Source organism: Sinocyclocheilus anshuiensis, unplaced genomic scaffold (assembly GCF_001515605.1).
Source record: "Sinocyclocheilus anshuiensis isolate Anshui unplaced genomic scaffold, SAMN03320099.WGS_v1.1 scaffold161, whole genome shotgun sequence".
NCBI lineage: Eukaryota > Metazoa > Chordata > Actinopteri > Cypriniformes > Cyprinidae > Sinocyclocheilus > Sinocyclocheilus anshuiensis.
Genome location: NW_015539832.1, coordinates 281,954 through 298,151, shown reverse-complemented (window position 1 = coordinate 298,151; position 16,198 = coordinate 281,954). Strand labels below are relative to the sequence as shown.

The window sequence follows — 16,198 nt, the reverse complement described above, 5'->3', positions numbered from 1 at the left end:
GGCATTGCCCCCGGCCCTAGAGTACAGCCCAGTGATGGCTCCAGCCCCTGAGTACAGCCCAGTGATGCCTCCAGCCCAGTGATGGCTCCAGCCCATGAGCACAGCTCAGTAATGGCTCCAGCCCTAGAATTCAGCCCAGTGATGGCTCCAGCCCCAGAGTACAGCTCAGTGATGGCTCCAGCCCCAGAGTACAGCCCAGTGATGGATCCAGCCCTAGTGTTCAGCCCAGTCATGGCTCCAGCCCCTGACCAGAGTTCAGTGATGGCTCCAGAGTACAGTTCAGTGATGGCTCCAACCCCTGAGCTCTGCCCCGAGTCAGCTATGCTCTCCATAGTGGCTCTGGCAATAATATGTATTTGAGCAACACACATACCCACAACTAACAGTGACATCAGCAGGCTTTTCCCTTGTTAAAAATCCCAGTATTTGGTCCTTATTTTGCTTTAATGACAACATGAACAGGCTGGTATGATCAGCGTAAGTTTGTGCATATCCAATGATCCTGTTCTCCAGCAGAGCAGATTTCAGTACTTAAAAATTGTAGTCCGTTACTGATTACAAATTACTTGATGAAAACTGTAGGCTAGTTAGTTACATAATCTTGGTTACTCATTTTAGGTAATGTATTCTGACTACTTTTTAGATTACTTTTTTATTAAATTTGTTTTAAACTTACCATTAAAGTGCCATATTGATATAAAAAAGTGAAGAAAAAACAAATTCTATATTTATATCAACATCATAAAATGCATTAAACATTACATTACACCAGGGTTTCCTAAACTGGGCTTAATGACGATGGCGTCATACTCAGTCTACACCTAAAATTTGCACATAATATACAGTACCTGTACATACAAAACTGTCTATTGTAATATACCTGCACATACAATTGTCGATTTATATATTTTTATTCCTTATTTACTTGTTCTATTTTTTATTTTTTATTATCTGTGTTTTTTGTTCTGTCACTGTCATTCTGTTACACTGTGGAAGCTTCTGTCACGAAAACAAATTCCTCGTATGTGTAAACATACCTGGCAATAAAGCTCATTCTGATCCTGATTCTGATGTAATAACTGCAGTGGGTTTGTGAGTTGATAAAAAGTTAATTAGTCAAATCATAAAAATTTAAAATAATAATTTAAACACTTGAACACTAAAATATAAATATTTTATTTGTTCATCTGCAAGTCAATGTGACCGTTAACCAACATCAGAGAACTGTAAACATGCAAATGTATTTACTGAAATATTAACTTTTCTGAGTTATTTCAAGTAAATATTTTATTTTAAGGGACCTGTCTGACAAAAACTTTTGGGAATCCCTGCATTATATGAACAAAAATTAATAAACATGAAAACAACAATGACATTACACGCCCAAAGTCTTCCAGGTTTGAAATATTTTTTTGTTTAGACTTCCAGAATCAACAGTTACAGCATAAGCTGCTGTATATTGGCACCCAGCCCCATTGTGCTTTCCTTCTTACTAGATATTCATAAAGACTGTTATTATACATCATCATGTGCATCTCATGAACAGCAGCCCTCCCAAGCTCTGATGATACGCTTCTGAACTGCAATTGCTCCTGATGTACTTCAGTGAAAACAACATCCACACTGCCTGAAGATTCCTGCTGCAGCTAGTCTTTAATCAGAGATGAAATATGCCAGAAATTAAACATCCCCTTCATACTCTTCAAACAGTGCCACTTTTGAGCTTTCCTTCCACAGGATGTGCCGCTTGGCTCTACTGGAGCTGGTTTTCTTGATACACACCCTATCTGTCCTGATCAGTTCAGGGTGTTTGTAATACAAATCTTGAATTTGAACTAAAGAATTTGAATTTGAACTAAATTGAGTGATGACACTATTGTCTTAAGCGCTGCTTTAAAGCTGAAATTGAATTAGTTTCATAATTTGACATTGTTATTTTACAATACAACATATACAACATTAACATTGTTATTTTCCTGTTTATTTATGTGAAGCTGCATTGAAACAATCTGTATTGTTTAAAGAACTATATTAAAAAAGTATGACTTGACTTGCCTTGATCCCAAATTCAATGAACTACAACAACACACTCTTTAAGGCAAGACACTACCTGAGAATAGGGTAAAAACTTTAATACAATATCACCAAAATTCACCCCAGTTGTTTAATCACAGTACATCAAGACAGGTTTCTGAAAAATTAGTTATGTTTATATACACTGCAAAAAGAGGTCACCTGCAATTGTTACTTTAAAAAGCTATTTCTACATGATTTAACCCATATAGACTTGTTTTGGTGGTATAAATTATTGTATAAGTTGATTCAGCAATATAATAATACAGTAATATATAATAATATAATAAATAATATTTTTGACTTAAACCAGTTATATTACCATTATTACGTTGCCAGTTTTTCGGTGTATGCAAATGAGACTAAATATGCACTCATTTGCAAAAATATCCAAAACAGAAATCTTCAACATTGGATAAAGCCAGGTTCAAAGTTCTTGTGTCATTTTGTTGACATATTAGAGAGGGTTATTACAGAGGGCATTTTGGGTTTCTCTTGTTACCACTCCACAAATCAGAAAATACTGTCAGAACCATATTAAAGGCTGAAAAAAAGCACCATGTTTTTATGAATACATAAATAAACACTGTTATGTAAACAAACCCCTCTGTAAAGCCCTTCAGAATATAGATAGGAATGAAACTTTGTCAAAGTTTCCAGCGCTGCTGAAGTGGAGATTTCTGACTCATTTTGAGAAAGCAGCCATTAAAGATATGTATTATAATTGAAATCTACAGATGCAAATAGATCAATTGTAATTAAACACTTAAATGTGTATCTTGGATGTTTTCTTTCCACCAGTCTAAAATATGGAAGCAAAAGATCCAGACCAGCGCATTAAAATACAATGGTTTTGCCTGTAGTATCTTGCCTTAAATGAACAGACACTCTTCCTGTGTCTTTCTACAAAACCCAGAGGTTAAGCCTGCCATATTTCATCAATGCAAACTGCTTATTGGTGCTCCGATACTGACCTGAGCTGCACTCCTTGCTGCAGGCAGACCAGGAGCCGTAGCTCCAGTAATATCCCTCCATTGAGCGTCCGTTCGGCAGATAATACTCATACTCCACTCCCTCATTGTCCTCTTGAGTGATGAGCTGTAGAGAAACAGACACTGATGGTCATAGTGTTCTGTGTAAAATATGTCTCAAACAGGTGAAGGCACACAGTAAGTTTTTGTTTACATTTTGCAGGCTCTTCTTCATTGCAGTGGTCTGGGATTTTACAGATACTGATTTGTTTTGTTCCTTTTTGGGCCAGTTTACACCTGGTTACTTCACGCGTTTTCTCTGATCAACTTACTACAACTTTCGTCTACAACTTACTTTCAGTTTCATTTGCGGCAATTTCTGCGTTGATTTGCTGAAGAGCTACTCAGCTGCTCATCTGCAGCAGTGCGTGTTGCATTAGTGCAGTCATATCTAGCTATGACACGTCATATAGCCTATAACACGCTCTCACACGTTTATTATTTTAACATTTTGGGAGAAGTAAAAGTTACATTTGTGGTTTCAACAACCAGATGCATTTACACTTGTCCAGTTTTGTCTAGAATGCAATCCTCCTGAAGTGGTTTGAGCGATCAGATTTCAATCCGTCTCAAAAGCGCTTCGGAGGGCTCATGTGGAGCCAGACACTCGGAGATGCTAAAAACGCCACTGGATCATGAGCCGCTCACATGTAAATGAACAATTCCAGTGCCATGCTTCACTCTGAAACATGCAGCTCATATATTTATTCGATTAAATCAGAGCATTTACTATTGGATGACTGCACTAGCCATATCCCACTTTCGGTTTTATTTTGATTAATTGTGAATTCTACATCCAACATTAATTAACACACACAAATCTAATAGGAAACCTTAAACGGGCTCTCACCTCTATCACTAGGGGCTCAGTGGTCGGGCCGCGGCCTGTGATTATCTCAGGAGTTTTTTCACCCTCGGTTCCCCTCTGGTAATACAGCACAGTGCCAGCAATAGGTGTGGCACGAGAGAAATCGATCACCCAATGTCCGTTAAGGTAGTACTCACCACGCAGGTTTTTGATTGCTGTCAGAGGAAAAATGCAAGGATAAAAAGGTCAATGATGCTGATGAATAGATTAGGATTAGGATCTTACTCGCATACAGTGGCGGCTCGTCGGGGGAGGCACAGCTTCCACAAAATTTTGAGATGAAAATGGGAGGAGGATGATTTTATGTTAATAACATTCACAATTCATTTCAGTTCATGTCTTAGCCAATCACCATCGAGTGTTCACTTTCAGCGCTGAGGAGTGTTGAGAAAAGAAACCTCGCAGGGTAGGCTAGCCTCCCTTCTGGTATATCAGCCAATCATCATAGAGACGTAAATTACGTAATATTAGTTTGAACGTCTCCCGCTGCGCTGATAATGTACGATGTACTTATGATGAGTAGCGATACTGAATATTTGATCGCCAACAGATTTACCAAGCTGTCATTCAAACAGTATATGTGACCCTGGACCACAAACCAGTCATAAGGGTCAATTTTTTGAAATTAAAAATACATCTGAAAGCTGAATAAATAATCTTTCCATTGATGTATGGTTTGTTAGGATAGGACACTATTTGGCTGAGATACAACTATTTGAAAATCTGGAATCTGAGGGTGCAAATAAATCAAAATATTGAGAAAATCATCTTTAAAGTTGTCCAAATGAAGTTCTTAGCAATGCATATTACTAATCAAAAATTACGTTTTGATATATTTACAGTAGGAAATTTACAAAATATCTTCATGGAACATGATCTTTACTTAATATCCTAATGATTTTTGGCATAAAAGAAAAATCAATCATTTTGACCCATACAATGTATTTTTTGGCTATTGCTACAAATATACCCCAGCGACTTAAGACTGGTTTTGTGCTCCAGGGTCACATATATACAAATGAAAAATAAAGGGAGAACATGCCTAAGCTGGATATAGGCTGTAGCAGTCGGCTTAATTAAATGGCACAACAGACTTTTAAGAAGGGATGGATGTTTGCTTCAAGTGATAGGCCAGGTAAGTGAAATTATATTATCTTTCTGTATTTGTGTCATTTTCTTTATGTTTTCTGACTAAAAGCAACCAAAACGCCATTTTAAAGTGGTTAAGCAAATAATAATAATCGCCAGGGATCCCCAGACCAATACAATTAGTGCCGCCTCTATTTTAAACCCCACGAGCCGCCACTGCTCACATACACTCACCAAGGTAATTGCGCGTTGGCACTGTTTCCTTGATGCGTATAGTGGTCGCACCGACAGGGATGATGAACATCTGATTGTAACCTGTAAGCAAGAGATAAAACTCTTTTTTCAGGCACAGGAACATACATACAGTATAAAATATAAATGCGGTTATATCTTGGGTGAGTTTACCTTTGGGCAGGTTTCGCATTGAGAAACTGTTTTTGGCTAGACTGCATGACTGTCCGTTTCCTCCACACTGTAGACAGGGATCCTCCTCCTGGAGCGACTCCAGCATGTTATCACAGCCGAGACGCTGTGAGCAGACAAAGAACAGAAACAGCGCTGTAGTTCTCTAAACACCCTACACGGTCAAGGTAAAACACAGGGACTGAGGCTGCGCGATTTAACAAAGATGCTATTGTTCAACTCCACACTGTGAGATTCTTAATGTCTACTGAGAAATCTCAAACAGCCAATTAAAGGCTCTTACACCTTTTTAAACAAAAACAAAAAAAGAAAGTTCACTGTTTTCCCTGTCTTCCTACTTTTAAAGGGGTCATATGATGCGATTTATAATGGGTTTTCATGTTTTTGAATCATCGCTCCGGCCGGACATGGCATCACAATATGGTGAGGGGCGTAACATTTCCGTCACATGCTTGAGGTATTCGGCCAATCACAACGCACTGGATAGCTGGCCAATCACAGCACACCTCGCTTTTCAGAACGATGAGCTTTGTAAAAATCGACGCGTTTCAGAAAGGCGGGACATAGAGGAGAAACAATAATGTACAGTATGTGGAAAATAATGTGTTTTTTGAATCTTAAACCGCATAAACACATTTCATTACACCAAATACACAAAATAATGTTCTTTTTAGCAACATCCTATGACCCCTTTAAAATGTCAAATTTAAAGCAATTGTGTATATACTGATTATTCTGAGTAGACCTCATTAATAAACCAAGAACAAATGACTAAACGTTAAAATGAATTCCAAGAATGTAAAGCTCTTAGGCACGCATAATATTTACTAAACCACAGCAGGCAAGAAAGCACCTGCACTAGGGCTGCGCAAAACTGCATATTTCCATAACTGACTAATCAGTTGGGTGGGATGTCTGGATGATAGTCGGTTTTAAAGATGTCATCACTTTCTCACTCTTCATGTTTCATGACGTTTGATGTGCTCTGTGTATGTGGCTGATTAAAGTTTATATGTGAATCAGTGTTATTTTAGTATCAACTGAGAGACTATTATATGTTTTATTATTAGTTTTTATTTTTCTATTTTCTATTTTAATTTTTGGATTTTTTGTCATTTTTATTAATAATATTAAATATTTTCATTAATTTTAACCTAAATGAAAAAATGTTGCCTTGGCAATTAGACAAAATAAAATATGTTTATTTATTTATTTTTTAGTTCATATTTATTTTTTACATTTTTTTGTAGTTCTAGTTAACGTTAATGACCCTGATGTGAGTCAAAGCCCAAATTAAATATTTCATGAAATTAAGCAATTACTTTCACAATCTCTTTATGAACTTTTTAAAGCATCAAAGTTTTGATTGTATGGACTTTCAATGGAGGGACAGAAATCGCTCAGGTTTCATTAAAAATATCTTCCATTTGTGTTCTGAAGATGAACAAAAGTCTGGGTTTGGAACAACATCGAGTAAACGGTGACAGGAGTTTCTTTTTTGGGTGAACTATCCCTTTAAGAAAGACCTCCATAATAGGGCTGGTCATTTCCGATTAGACTCCTTTCTTATAGGGGGCTCACAAAAACTGAGAACTTTGGATTGAGCACTCTAACAGGAACAAAGCAGATGAATTGAGGTCTGCCAGTACCTGTTCTGAAAGTTGTTCCTGTGGGCAGGGGATTTGTTACACAGGCAGTGTTTTGATGGCTTTAGCAGCGGTGCAGTAATGGGGAATGAATTTAGAAACCACTCAAAGAGAATTTACCAAGAGTGGTTCTGTCTCTAAATTCATCTGCTTTGAAGAAGAAAGAAAATCTAAATCTAAAGATAAAATAAAATGTAGATTACTACTGGGCTTCAGTTATCCACTAGTTGACTGGTCGACCGTCTGGTCGAAATGAGCAACTCTTTCAAAAACTATATGAGGTTTATTCCACACTCAGGTAAGTTGGTTAAAATAAGTGTAGATGACTGAAGTGGACTGTTGCGCTAACCTTACAGAGCCCGTCCACACAGATGTCCTTTCCTCCGGGATGGCAGGGTGTGCCATCCACCACCGCAGTCTTGTGCCGAAAGTAGAAGTTCTCTCCTCTGGGAATGCAGCTGAGCTCACAGGGGTTTCCTCCTGAACAGAAGAGAGAAGATACAGCATAACACTGGCACGGTCACCTGCACAGAATTTCTGCTAAACCTCTAGTATACCATGCTACATTTTTCATTTTGAGGTGAATCAGCCCTGGCAGAATCACTTCCTGTCTGTACATACCACCATAGTATGGCAGCCATTTGTAGCGCTTTCCTTGAAAATCAGTGCCATCAAACTGAGAGCACTGCTCCTCTCTGAAATCCCTGGATCCCTCGGGACAGTCCTGATAACTCAGACAAAAAGAAGGTTTGGGGTCAGAAAATTAATACTTTTATTCAGCAAGGATGCATTCAATTGATCAAAAGTGACAGTAAAAACATTTATAATGTTACAAAAAGTTTCAGTTTGGAATAAATGCTGTTCTTTTGAATTTTTTATTTATCAAAGAATCCTGGGGGGGGTATCACAGTTTCCACAAAAATATTGGGCAGCACAACAGTTTTCAATAGTGATAATAATCAGAAATGTTTCTTGAGCAGCAAATCAGCATCTTAGAATGATTTCTGAAGGATCATGTGACACTGAAGACTGGAGTAATGATGCTGAAAATACAGCTGCGCATCACAGAAATAAATTACACTTTAATAGATATTCACATAGAAAACAGCTATTTTAAATCACAATCGGTTTTCACAATATTACTGTTTTTTACTGTATTTTTGATCAATAAAGTGCAGTCTTAGTGAGCAGAAGAGACTTCTTTCAAAAGCATTTATGACCACAAACTTTTGAATGATAATGTAGATATGAATAATGTCAAAGCAAAATACAATATACAATGCCCAAAAGCAATGCACTTTAGTATGGTACTAATTGATTAGATATAAAATGTAATTTCTAACATGCACGTGGATCAGGTTTCTAGTGCGTACCTGGATATTACACGAGCGATAGGACTTCTCTGGACCCACACAGCTATGCCCTCCATCAGTTCTGTAGAAAGAGGACACATGAACTAAAGGTGAGATTTTACTAGGATGTTTTCACAAAACACAGTATTGCAAGGCAATCTAGTAAAACCAAGTATTCATATTTGCAGTTGACAATGTTTTTAACATGCTTCTTTCTTTTTTTTTAATCTGAGAAATACTCAACTCAGTGTTGTTGTGAAACATTACTGTAATGTAGCATGGTAACTAGCAATTGCCAAACATATTTTGCATTATGCAAACGTGAATTCAATTATGCACGTGGTGTTCAAGAGTTGCGGCATTCACATATAAGACAAAATTCAATGCAATTCACATTTATTTGTATAGTACTTTTCACAATGCAACACAAGATTATTTTAAATGTCTCTTAGAGCCCACAAAAAAAAGATTGAAAACACCCTAAAATCAAGTGTCTCACATTACAGACATGTCTAAGGATGCATACAAACGCACACCCTCGCTAAAAAAACACACCCACGCAGACACACAAAAGCACAGAGATCATAACAAGTGTTCTCTCTGCTTATAGGTGTGTACCGAGACACAACAAGTTCCGCACTACTTCATATATTTACTCGTCTGGTCCAAAGGCGTCATCCCGTTCTCCTGTCCTCATACATCAGTAACATCAATAATGAACGGATACAGCTGCGTGGAGTTTCCAGTATTTCTAAATGTTATGTCAGCACATGACAGACAGTAATATTGCGAGGTAAAAGTCAGGGAGCAGTGTGTGATTCACCCGGCGAGACAAAAAGACGCAGGAGTGCACAGGTACGAACACTCGCACCAAGCTGGAAGAGAGATGTCTGAAAGTCCCAGAAACATTGCCTCAGGGGAACGTTCTAGTCTTGAGCGAGAAGTGTATTCAGAAGCTCAAATTTCTCACATGTTATTGAGTTCACTTGTAAAACTCGGTTTCTGGGTAGTTCTGACACACATGCAGCTTTATGTTTCTCAATGCATCGTGCATGCACAATAACATGGTTATTTCATGCAAACAAAGACAGAAGACATTCCAACTGGTAGGAGTACTGTATGAATACATTTTCTTATGGGAAAGTATTATTTAACTTAATTTGGGCTAGGCAAATCATTTAAAGAGGAGTGGTACATTTATAGAAAATCTGCCTCGTTTTCATACGGCGACGTTCACGGAGTAAAATGCAAGACTAAACAAGCAGACCAGATTCCAACACCCAGATTTATGACCAAAGCTCTCAATGTCCTAGTAAAGACTTTCCCCCGCCAAGTCCCTATCACTGAAACTCACAATTATACAATGCACCACGTTCCTCTTAAAGTGCATACTTGACCTTGACCTTGCATACTTGACTAAATCAGTGTGTGTGACAAAAGAAACATTGCATATTACTTCTGTAAGATGAACAGATGATGCACTTTTAAAAATAAAGGTTCCAAAAGGGGGTTTGCAGTGATGCCATACAAGAACCATTTTTGGTTCCTCAAATAACCTTTCAGTAATCAGTTCTTAAAAGAACCATTTTTTTTTCTTAGTGTGAAGAACATTTTTAAATTCTCACTATGAAGAACCGATGGAAAGTTTTCATGGATGGTAAAAGTTCTGCATGGAACAAAATAATCTTTCTACTTTTCACATTTTTACTAGTGCTGTCAAGCGATTAATCGCGATTAATCGCATTCAAAATAAAAGTTTGTATTATTTACATAATATATCTGTGTGTACTGTGTATATTTATGTATATATAAATACGCACATACAGTATATATTTTGAAAATATTTACATGTATATGTTTATATTCATATAATTTATATTATATATATATAAATATTTAATATATAAACGTAACATATTTTTCTAAAATATATACATGCATGGGTGTGTATTTATATATACATAATAAATGTACACAGTACACACACATATACTATGTAAACAAAAACTTTTATTTTGGATGCGATTAATCGCGATTAATAGTTTGACAGCACAACATTTTTTACATAATTTCACATTTAATTCACTTGCCGTATCTTAGTGAAATTTACTAGCAATTCCTATTTGAAAATAGTTTCTACATCATTTTTTTCAGTGTAGATGCCAATACAGAACCGTTATTTTTAAGATTGTAAATAATATCTTAAGGACAGGAATAAAGAATAGGGACTCTTTAACTGAACACCTGGAGGCCAGGCATGTTTCTAAAAAGCCAAAAGATGTAAACAAAGATGATGACTTGTGCTTTCAATCGTGGGCTCTTCCCCACACTGAATAATGACACAGCTGACTACGTTCAGGTCTCAGTTTACAGTCTTCTTTTCAACTGGATATTCTCGCTTCAGCTACAGAAGAATAACTCACTCTCCTGTGCATTCAAAGCACTATTCGATATCTCGTTTTCAGCTCTGATGAACCCCTTGACATCTGTTTCATCCCTGAACTAACTCAAGTTAACTCATCAAAGGCCACTGGATGACATTAGAATGACAGTAAATAAAAGAGTCTCTCGATGACATGAGGCTGTGAAAGTGATGACTGTCTGCCACTCACCGCTGGGTTACACATAGTCTCGTCCTCATGGTAACCCCACCGCCACAGCTGCGACTGCATTCGCCATACGGGCCCCACTCATCCCAGAAATCACCGGTGGGTTGCTATAAACACGGTTAGCAAGTTAGCAAATCATCAGTTTTTATCAAATCACATACTGTATGAAGTTAAAGTCATGAGGAAATGTAAGCTGCGACAGATATTTTCTGCCACATTATGATATACATCCTAAATGATTATCTGAAAAAGAAAAAAATGCAAGGCAGGACTTGGTTCAGTGCAGCGGTTGCTGATTGGATGTTGAGATGTGGGCGTGGCTCCCAAAAGTGGAGGTGAGCTTGCAGGGGCGGAGTTTACGAAAATGATCAGAAAAGTCCTGCTAAATGATTGGAGAAGACCTGCATATGCCACCGGAGAGAAATCTGTCGTTTTCACTGGAAGGTCCAGTTATGACATTTTTTTAAAAAGAAACATGGACGAATCATTAACAATAATTCACACTACATCAAGCATTTGCCAAATAGAAAGGGTGAATTTTCGTGTCATGCCGACTGCAAGCTTTAATCACTCTGTGGTATTTTAAGATAACTGAAATATTGTGCTCATTACATTTTATTAATGCGCAACATCTCTGGAATGCTTGACTTTGATTGGTCAATCTTGGTATTCTGTGGTTTTCGAATAATGATGCTAAACTGTATAACTGACAGCCTTTCCAGACAACTGATTTTCTACATAGCTGCCATAAATGTTGCCATAAGTTTCCACACCATTGGAAACTTCCACACCATTTCTCCACACCATTTCTTCTCGCATGAAAAACAAATCCAACTCAATCAAATAATCATTTTTCGTGAGTGTCCATTCTTTGATTTGGCAAGTAGCTGTGTGATTATGTTGTTAATGTGATGAAGTACAACTGTAGTTCCTCTGCTAAAACACCTGTGTGATGTGTAAAAACTTTACTTTCACTCTCACTTTAGTGCAGATCGCACTTGAAGATATTTGGAAACATCCAAACACTTAATCTGAAAGTCAATGTATAGGATTTTCTGAATGCAGCACTAATACAACGACATTCAGACAGTTATAAAGTTGCAATGAAATAAACATTTTATTTACTTAACACATTTTCTTATGTGTTAACAATTCATCCATGTACATGTTTCATGTTTTCATTTTTATTTAACCTATGCAGCCAGGATTTCTCCATTAATTTAGTGAGATTAAACTGAGAGCCACGCCCACATCTCAACATCCAATCAACAACTGATGCATAGAAAGTCCCACCCCCCACACCCAGACGTACATCACAATACAGAAGAAAAAATCTATTTCATTGCGACTTTAAGTGTGACTTAAGTGCTCAAATGTCACCAAATATTTCGAGGGCCACTATTGTATTTTAATATTACATATGTTCCTGAACAAACAGTTCAGTACTTCAGTACTATGTTTCTGAGTATATGAAATGTGGCCAGCATTTAGATATAAATTTTAAAGCAGATGAGGTTTGTCCTCACACACTATGTGCTGGGATGTTTTGCTTAACAGTTACATGTCTCTGTTTCAGATTTCCTAGCTGTAATCTCCCTTACATGATGATGTAAGTGTAATTTATTGACTGGAACTATCATCTGTTATAGACTACTGCAATATTTCACTCACCATGAAAGCAGAGGCCAGTAACAGCTGTAGACAGGCCACAACCGACAGCATCCTGATGGCTCAAAGTCAATCCTGACTGGATACAACACACAGCACACATGCTTAAACCACAACACCTGTGCCACACAATATTAAGTGTCCAGATGACACGTGGACAATATACCTGTTTTCAGCCAATTCAATGTTCACACACCCAACGTCCGTCCTGCAACAGACAAAGGTGTGTGTTAATTTTCTGTTCATTTGGAAAAGGCCTGAAGCTGTGCATGCTCAAACAGACAAGACACATCACCTCGGCTCAAAACATGAATTATGGGGAAAAAAAAACATTAGATTGGCAATGCAGGAACGCATGCCAAACAGCCCGCGGAAAACGCTATTTGAGATTTAACATTTGCAATCATCGCCATGCAAATCAAGACTTTCTTTAGATTTTCATTTATTTAGTATCCCAATGACCAATTCACAGCCCTAAGCTGTCATAAAACAAGCATGAAGTCAGAGATTGTTGCTGAGGAAAAACAAAACTGTGCATCATACACTAACCAACACAACACCAAACTTTCAAGTCATTCAGAACACAAAAAAAATCTGCACAGAAACAACTGTAATCAATATGTGCTCTAAACTGATCCAAACATATTTGATATCCTCTGACTATATTAATTCATAGTCTGAAGCTAAAAATAAAACACTGCACTTTCTGTGAAACTTCAGACTTCAGAATACCTTTAAAATTCAAATTCAAATTCTGATTTTGAAGTGGAAAATAATTGAAATAGCAAACAAATTGCAGTTTTGATGGAAGGATGCATTGTTTTGACTGACCTGAAACAGTTGAACATTGAACATCAGATTTATTCGGATATAACAAAGCCTTAGGTCCCAATCATCGTGTTGCACATAGGAGCACTTGCATGACTGCCATACAAAATTTTTGAAAATGCCAGAATTTTAGAGGCTACGATTCAGTGCCATTACAATTAATTGGTGCTCACCAAGTGCAAAAACCACCGATTTTCCAAGAGCAACGACCCTTAAAATCTGTCTCAGATGGCCATATGAAATTCAGCAAAATGAATTATTATTTAGTCCTCAGTTGTGTGACTGTTGAATTTCTTCGAATTGAAATTCAATCGATTCCTCTTCATCAATTCATCCCAATTCAAATCCCAACTCATCATCCTGTGTTCACTTCAAATCCACATTCATGAATCAAAAGCAGCCATTTCTTAATTTCTGAATTTGCCTGACGTTGCAGTGAACTGAGGTTTGTTTGGAGTGCCAGTGCTGTATGTGTGGCACTATTGTCTGAAGCAAATTACCGTAACTGTGATTTGGGGCAGCCAACGGTGAAAGCGCTTCAGCTCAGTGATGCCAGTATACACTAGACTTCTGGGTAGTAAAGCAACACTCTCAGAAATCATGTTCAAACAGCCTGAAACAAGCTACGAAAGATCTTTAATATAGTAAATGGCGGCTTTGCTGCCAGTCTGAGCATGCTGCCACCTGCCAACGCCGCTGCAAGTCCTGCTTTTCTGAACTGCAGGAGAACCTATAGGTGCCGTTTCAGATTTTGTTCAGATGTGAAATACATTTCATACCTTTCATAAATTCATAGACATTTAATGTGATGTAAACTTTACTTGTATATGTAATCTCTCCCATTAAAACACACCGGACAGTCATCGAAATGGACATACAGCCAAAATATACTACAATCAAAAGACTACAAATTTAACAAGAAAGCAGCTTTGCTGTATGAGACTTCAATGTATCTAAAACTAAACACCATGTTGTTAATTAGGCCTAAATAATGTTGACTGAGAGACTATAGGTGATATTTGTACTTTTGAAAATTCATTTCACACCACTTTACATAAAATGTGACAAGAAATTTATATTTTAAACTTATTTTGATTCATCTGAACTTGCTTTGTTTCAATAACATCAAATACTGTCTGACTGTTTCGTTTCTGTTCAGTGTTTCTCAGTTTTTCTGTAAGAACAAAACAAACCAAAAATCATGTAAAAATGACAGCCAACGGCATTCATTCAGATAATAAACTCTTTTTAACCAATAATCCAGCCAGAGTAAAAATAGGATTCCCACATCAATCCCCAACAGAGATCGGGGAAATGTATCACTCAGCACATACTTTGATGAACTGCTCGTGTTTCAGCGAGAACCTCACAAACTGTTTTTTTCCCTCACACAGAAACACACTGAAAGAGTAAATGAACAATATCTCGTAAACATATAACTCACTTTGACTTGTTCCGGATGTCGAAAGAAAGCAGAGTTGATGATCGCATCTCACGCTGATGATCTGCTCTCTGAACTGTCTGAGGAGCGTGAGGGAAGAGTGGTGTTAAATGTCCACAGTGCGTCACACACACACACACACACACACACACACACACACACACACACACACACACACACACACACACACACACACGTCTGGTCAGCTATACTTGTATAATATATAGTGCGCCACACACACACACACACACACACACACACACACACACACAGCACTGAGAAAAGAAGCGTTCAGTTGTAACATTTTAATAGTGGAGAATACTCCCCTAACAAAAAATAGCCTATAACCATCGTTTCAACCCAATTAACTTGATTAATTGATCGATCATACTTACAAATGCCACAGTTACAGTTTTTCTTACTGTTGTACAATTGTGATGTTTTGTCACGCATAACATAAAAAATACTAATAATTAAACGAAAAGATATAAATGTGAGGTTTGTTACAAATCCTATTTTTCGGAAAAACAAATGCTCTGAAGCAGAATACTTTGGCTTGTCCACTGTAACACACTGTTATTAGTGATGGAGATTTCTCAATGACTCTGCAGTCACCGTGACTCCAATATGTGGCGGCAAGTGAGTCATTGTATCAGTCACTTAAAGGGTTAGTTCACCCAAAAATGAAACTTCTGTCATTAATTACTCACCCTCATGTCTTTCCAAACCTGTAAGACCTTCGTTCATCTTCGGCACACAAATTAAGATATTTTTGATGGAATCTGAGAGCTCTAGCTGACACAGAACAGCATACGTTGTTTACGTCCAGCTGATACTCTCCAAAATGGCGCTACAGGGTGACGCGGAGGCGACGAATTGTTGAATAAAGTCGTTTTTTTTTCTTTCGCACACAAAAAGTATTCTCGTAGCTTCGAAAAATTATGGTTGAACCTCTGATGTCACATGGATTATTTTACTCCTTGCTACGTTTCTGGACTTGGGAATAATTCAGTTGTATTGCTGTCTATGGGAGGGTCAGACAGCTTTCAGATTCCATTAAAAATATCTTAATTTGTGTTCCGAAGATGAACGAATGTCTTACGGGGTTGAAACAACATGAGGGTGAGTAATTAATGAGAGAATTTTCATTTTTGGGTGAACTATCCCTTT

At 37.5% G+C, this 16,198-nt stretch overlaps 1 protein-coding gene across 2 annotated transcripts in view; it reads right to left on the bottom strand.

Annotated features, from left to right (window-relative positions):
* Nucleotides 1-15,150, bottom strand: part of paplna (papilin a, proteoglycan-like sulfated glycoprotein) — a 44,978-nt gene extending 29,828 nt beyond the window's left edge. For both annotated transcript variants that reach the window (XM_016480452.1, XM_016480453.1), the window contains exons 1-11: nt 15,032-15,150; nt 12,926-12,967; nt 12,763-12,838; nt 11,095-11,198; nt 8,504-8,564; nt 7,752-7,854; nt 7,480-7,610; nt 5,467-5,590; nt 5,296-5,376; nt 3,955-4,127; nt 3,048-3,171 (exon numbers count right to left, since the gene is read on the bottom strand). In XM_016480452.1, coding sequence (XP_016335938.1) covers nt 3,048-3,171; nt 3,955-4,127; nt 5,296-5,376; nt 5,467-5,590; nt 7,480-7,610; nt 7,752-7,854; nt 8,504-8,564; nt 11,095-11,198; nt 12,763-12,813 — 952 coding nt within the window. In that variant the 5' untranslated portion in view covers nt 12,814-12,838; nt 12,926-12,967; nt 15,032-15,150. The remainder of the gene's footprint in view (nt 1-3,047; nt 3,172-3,954; nt 4,128-5,295; nt 5,377-5,466; nt 5,591-7,479; nt 7,611-7,751; nt 7,855-8,503; nt 8,565-11,094; nt 11,199-12,762; nt 12,839-12,925; nt 12,968-15,031) is intronic.
* Between the last annotated feature and the right edge of the window lie 1,048 nt (nt 15,151-16,198).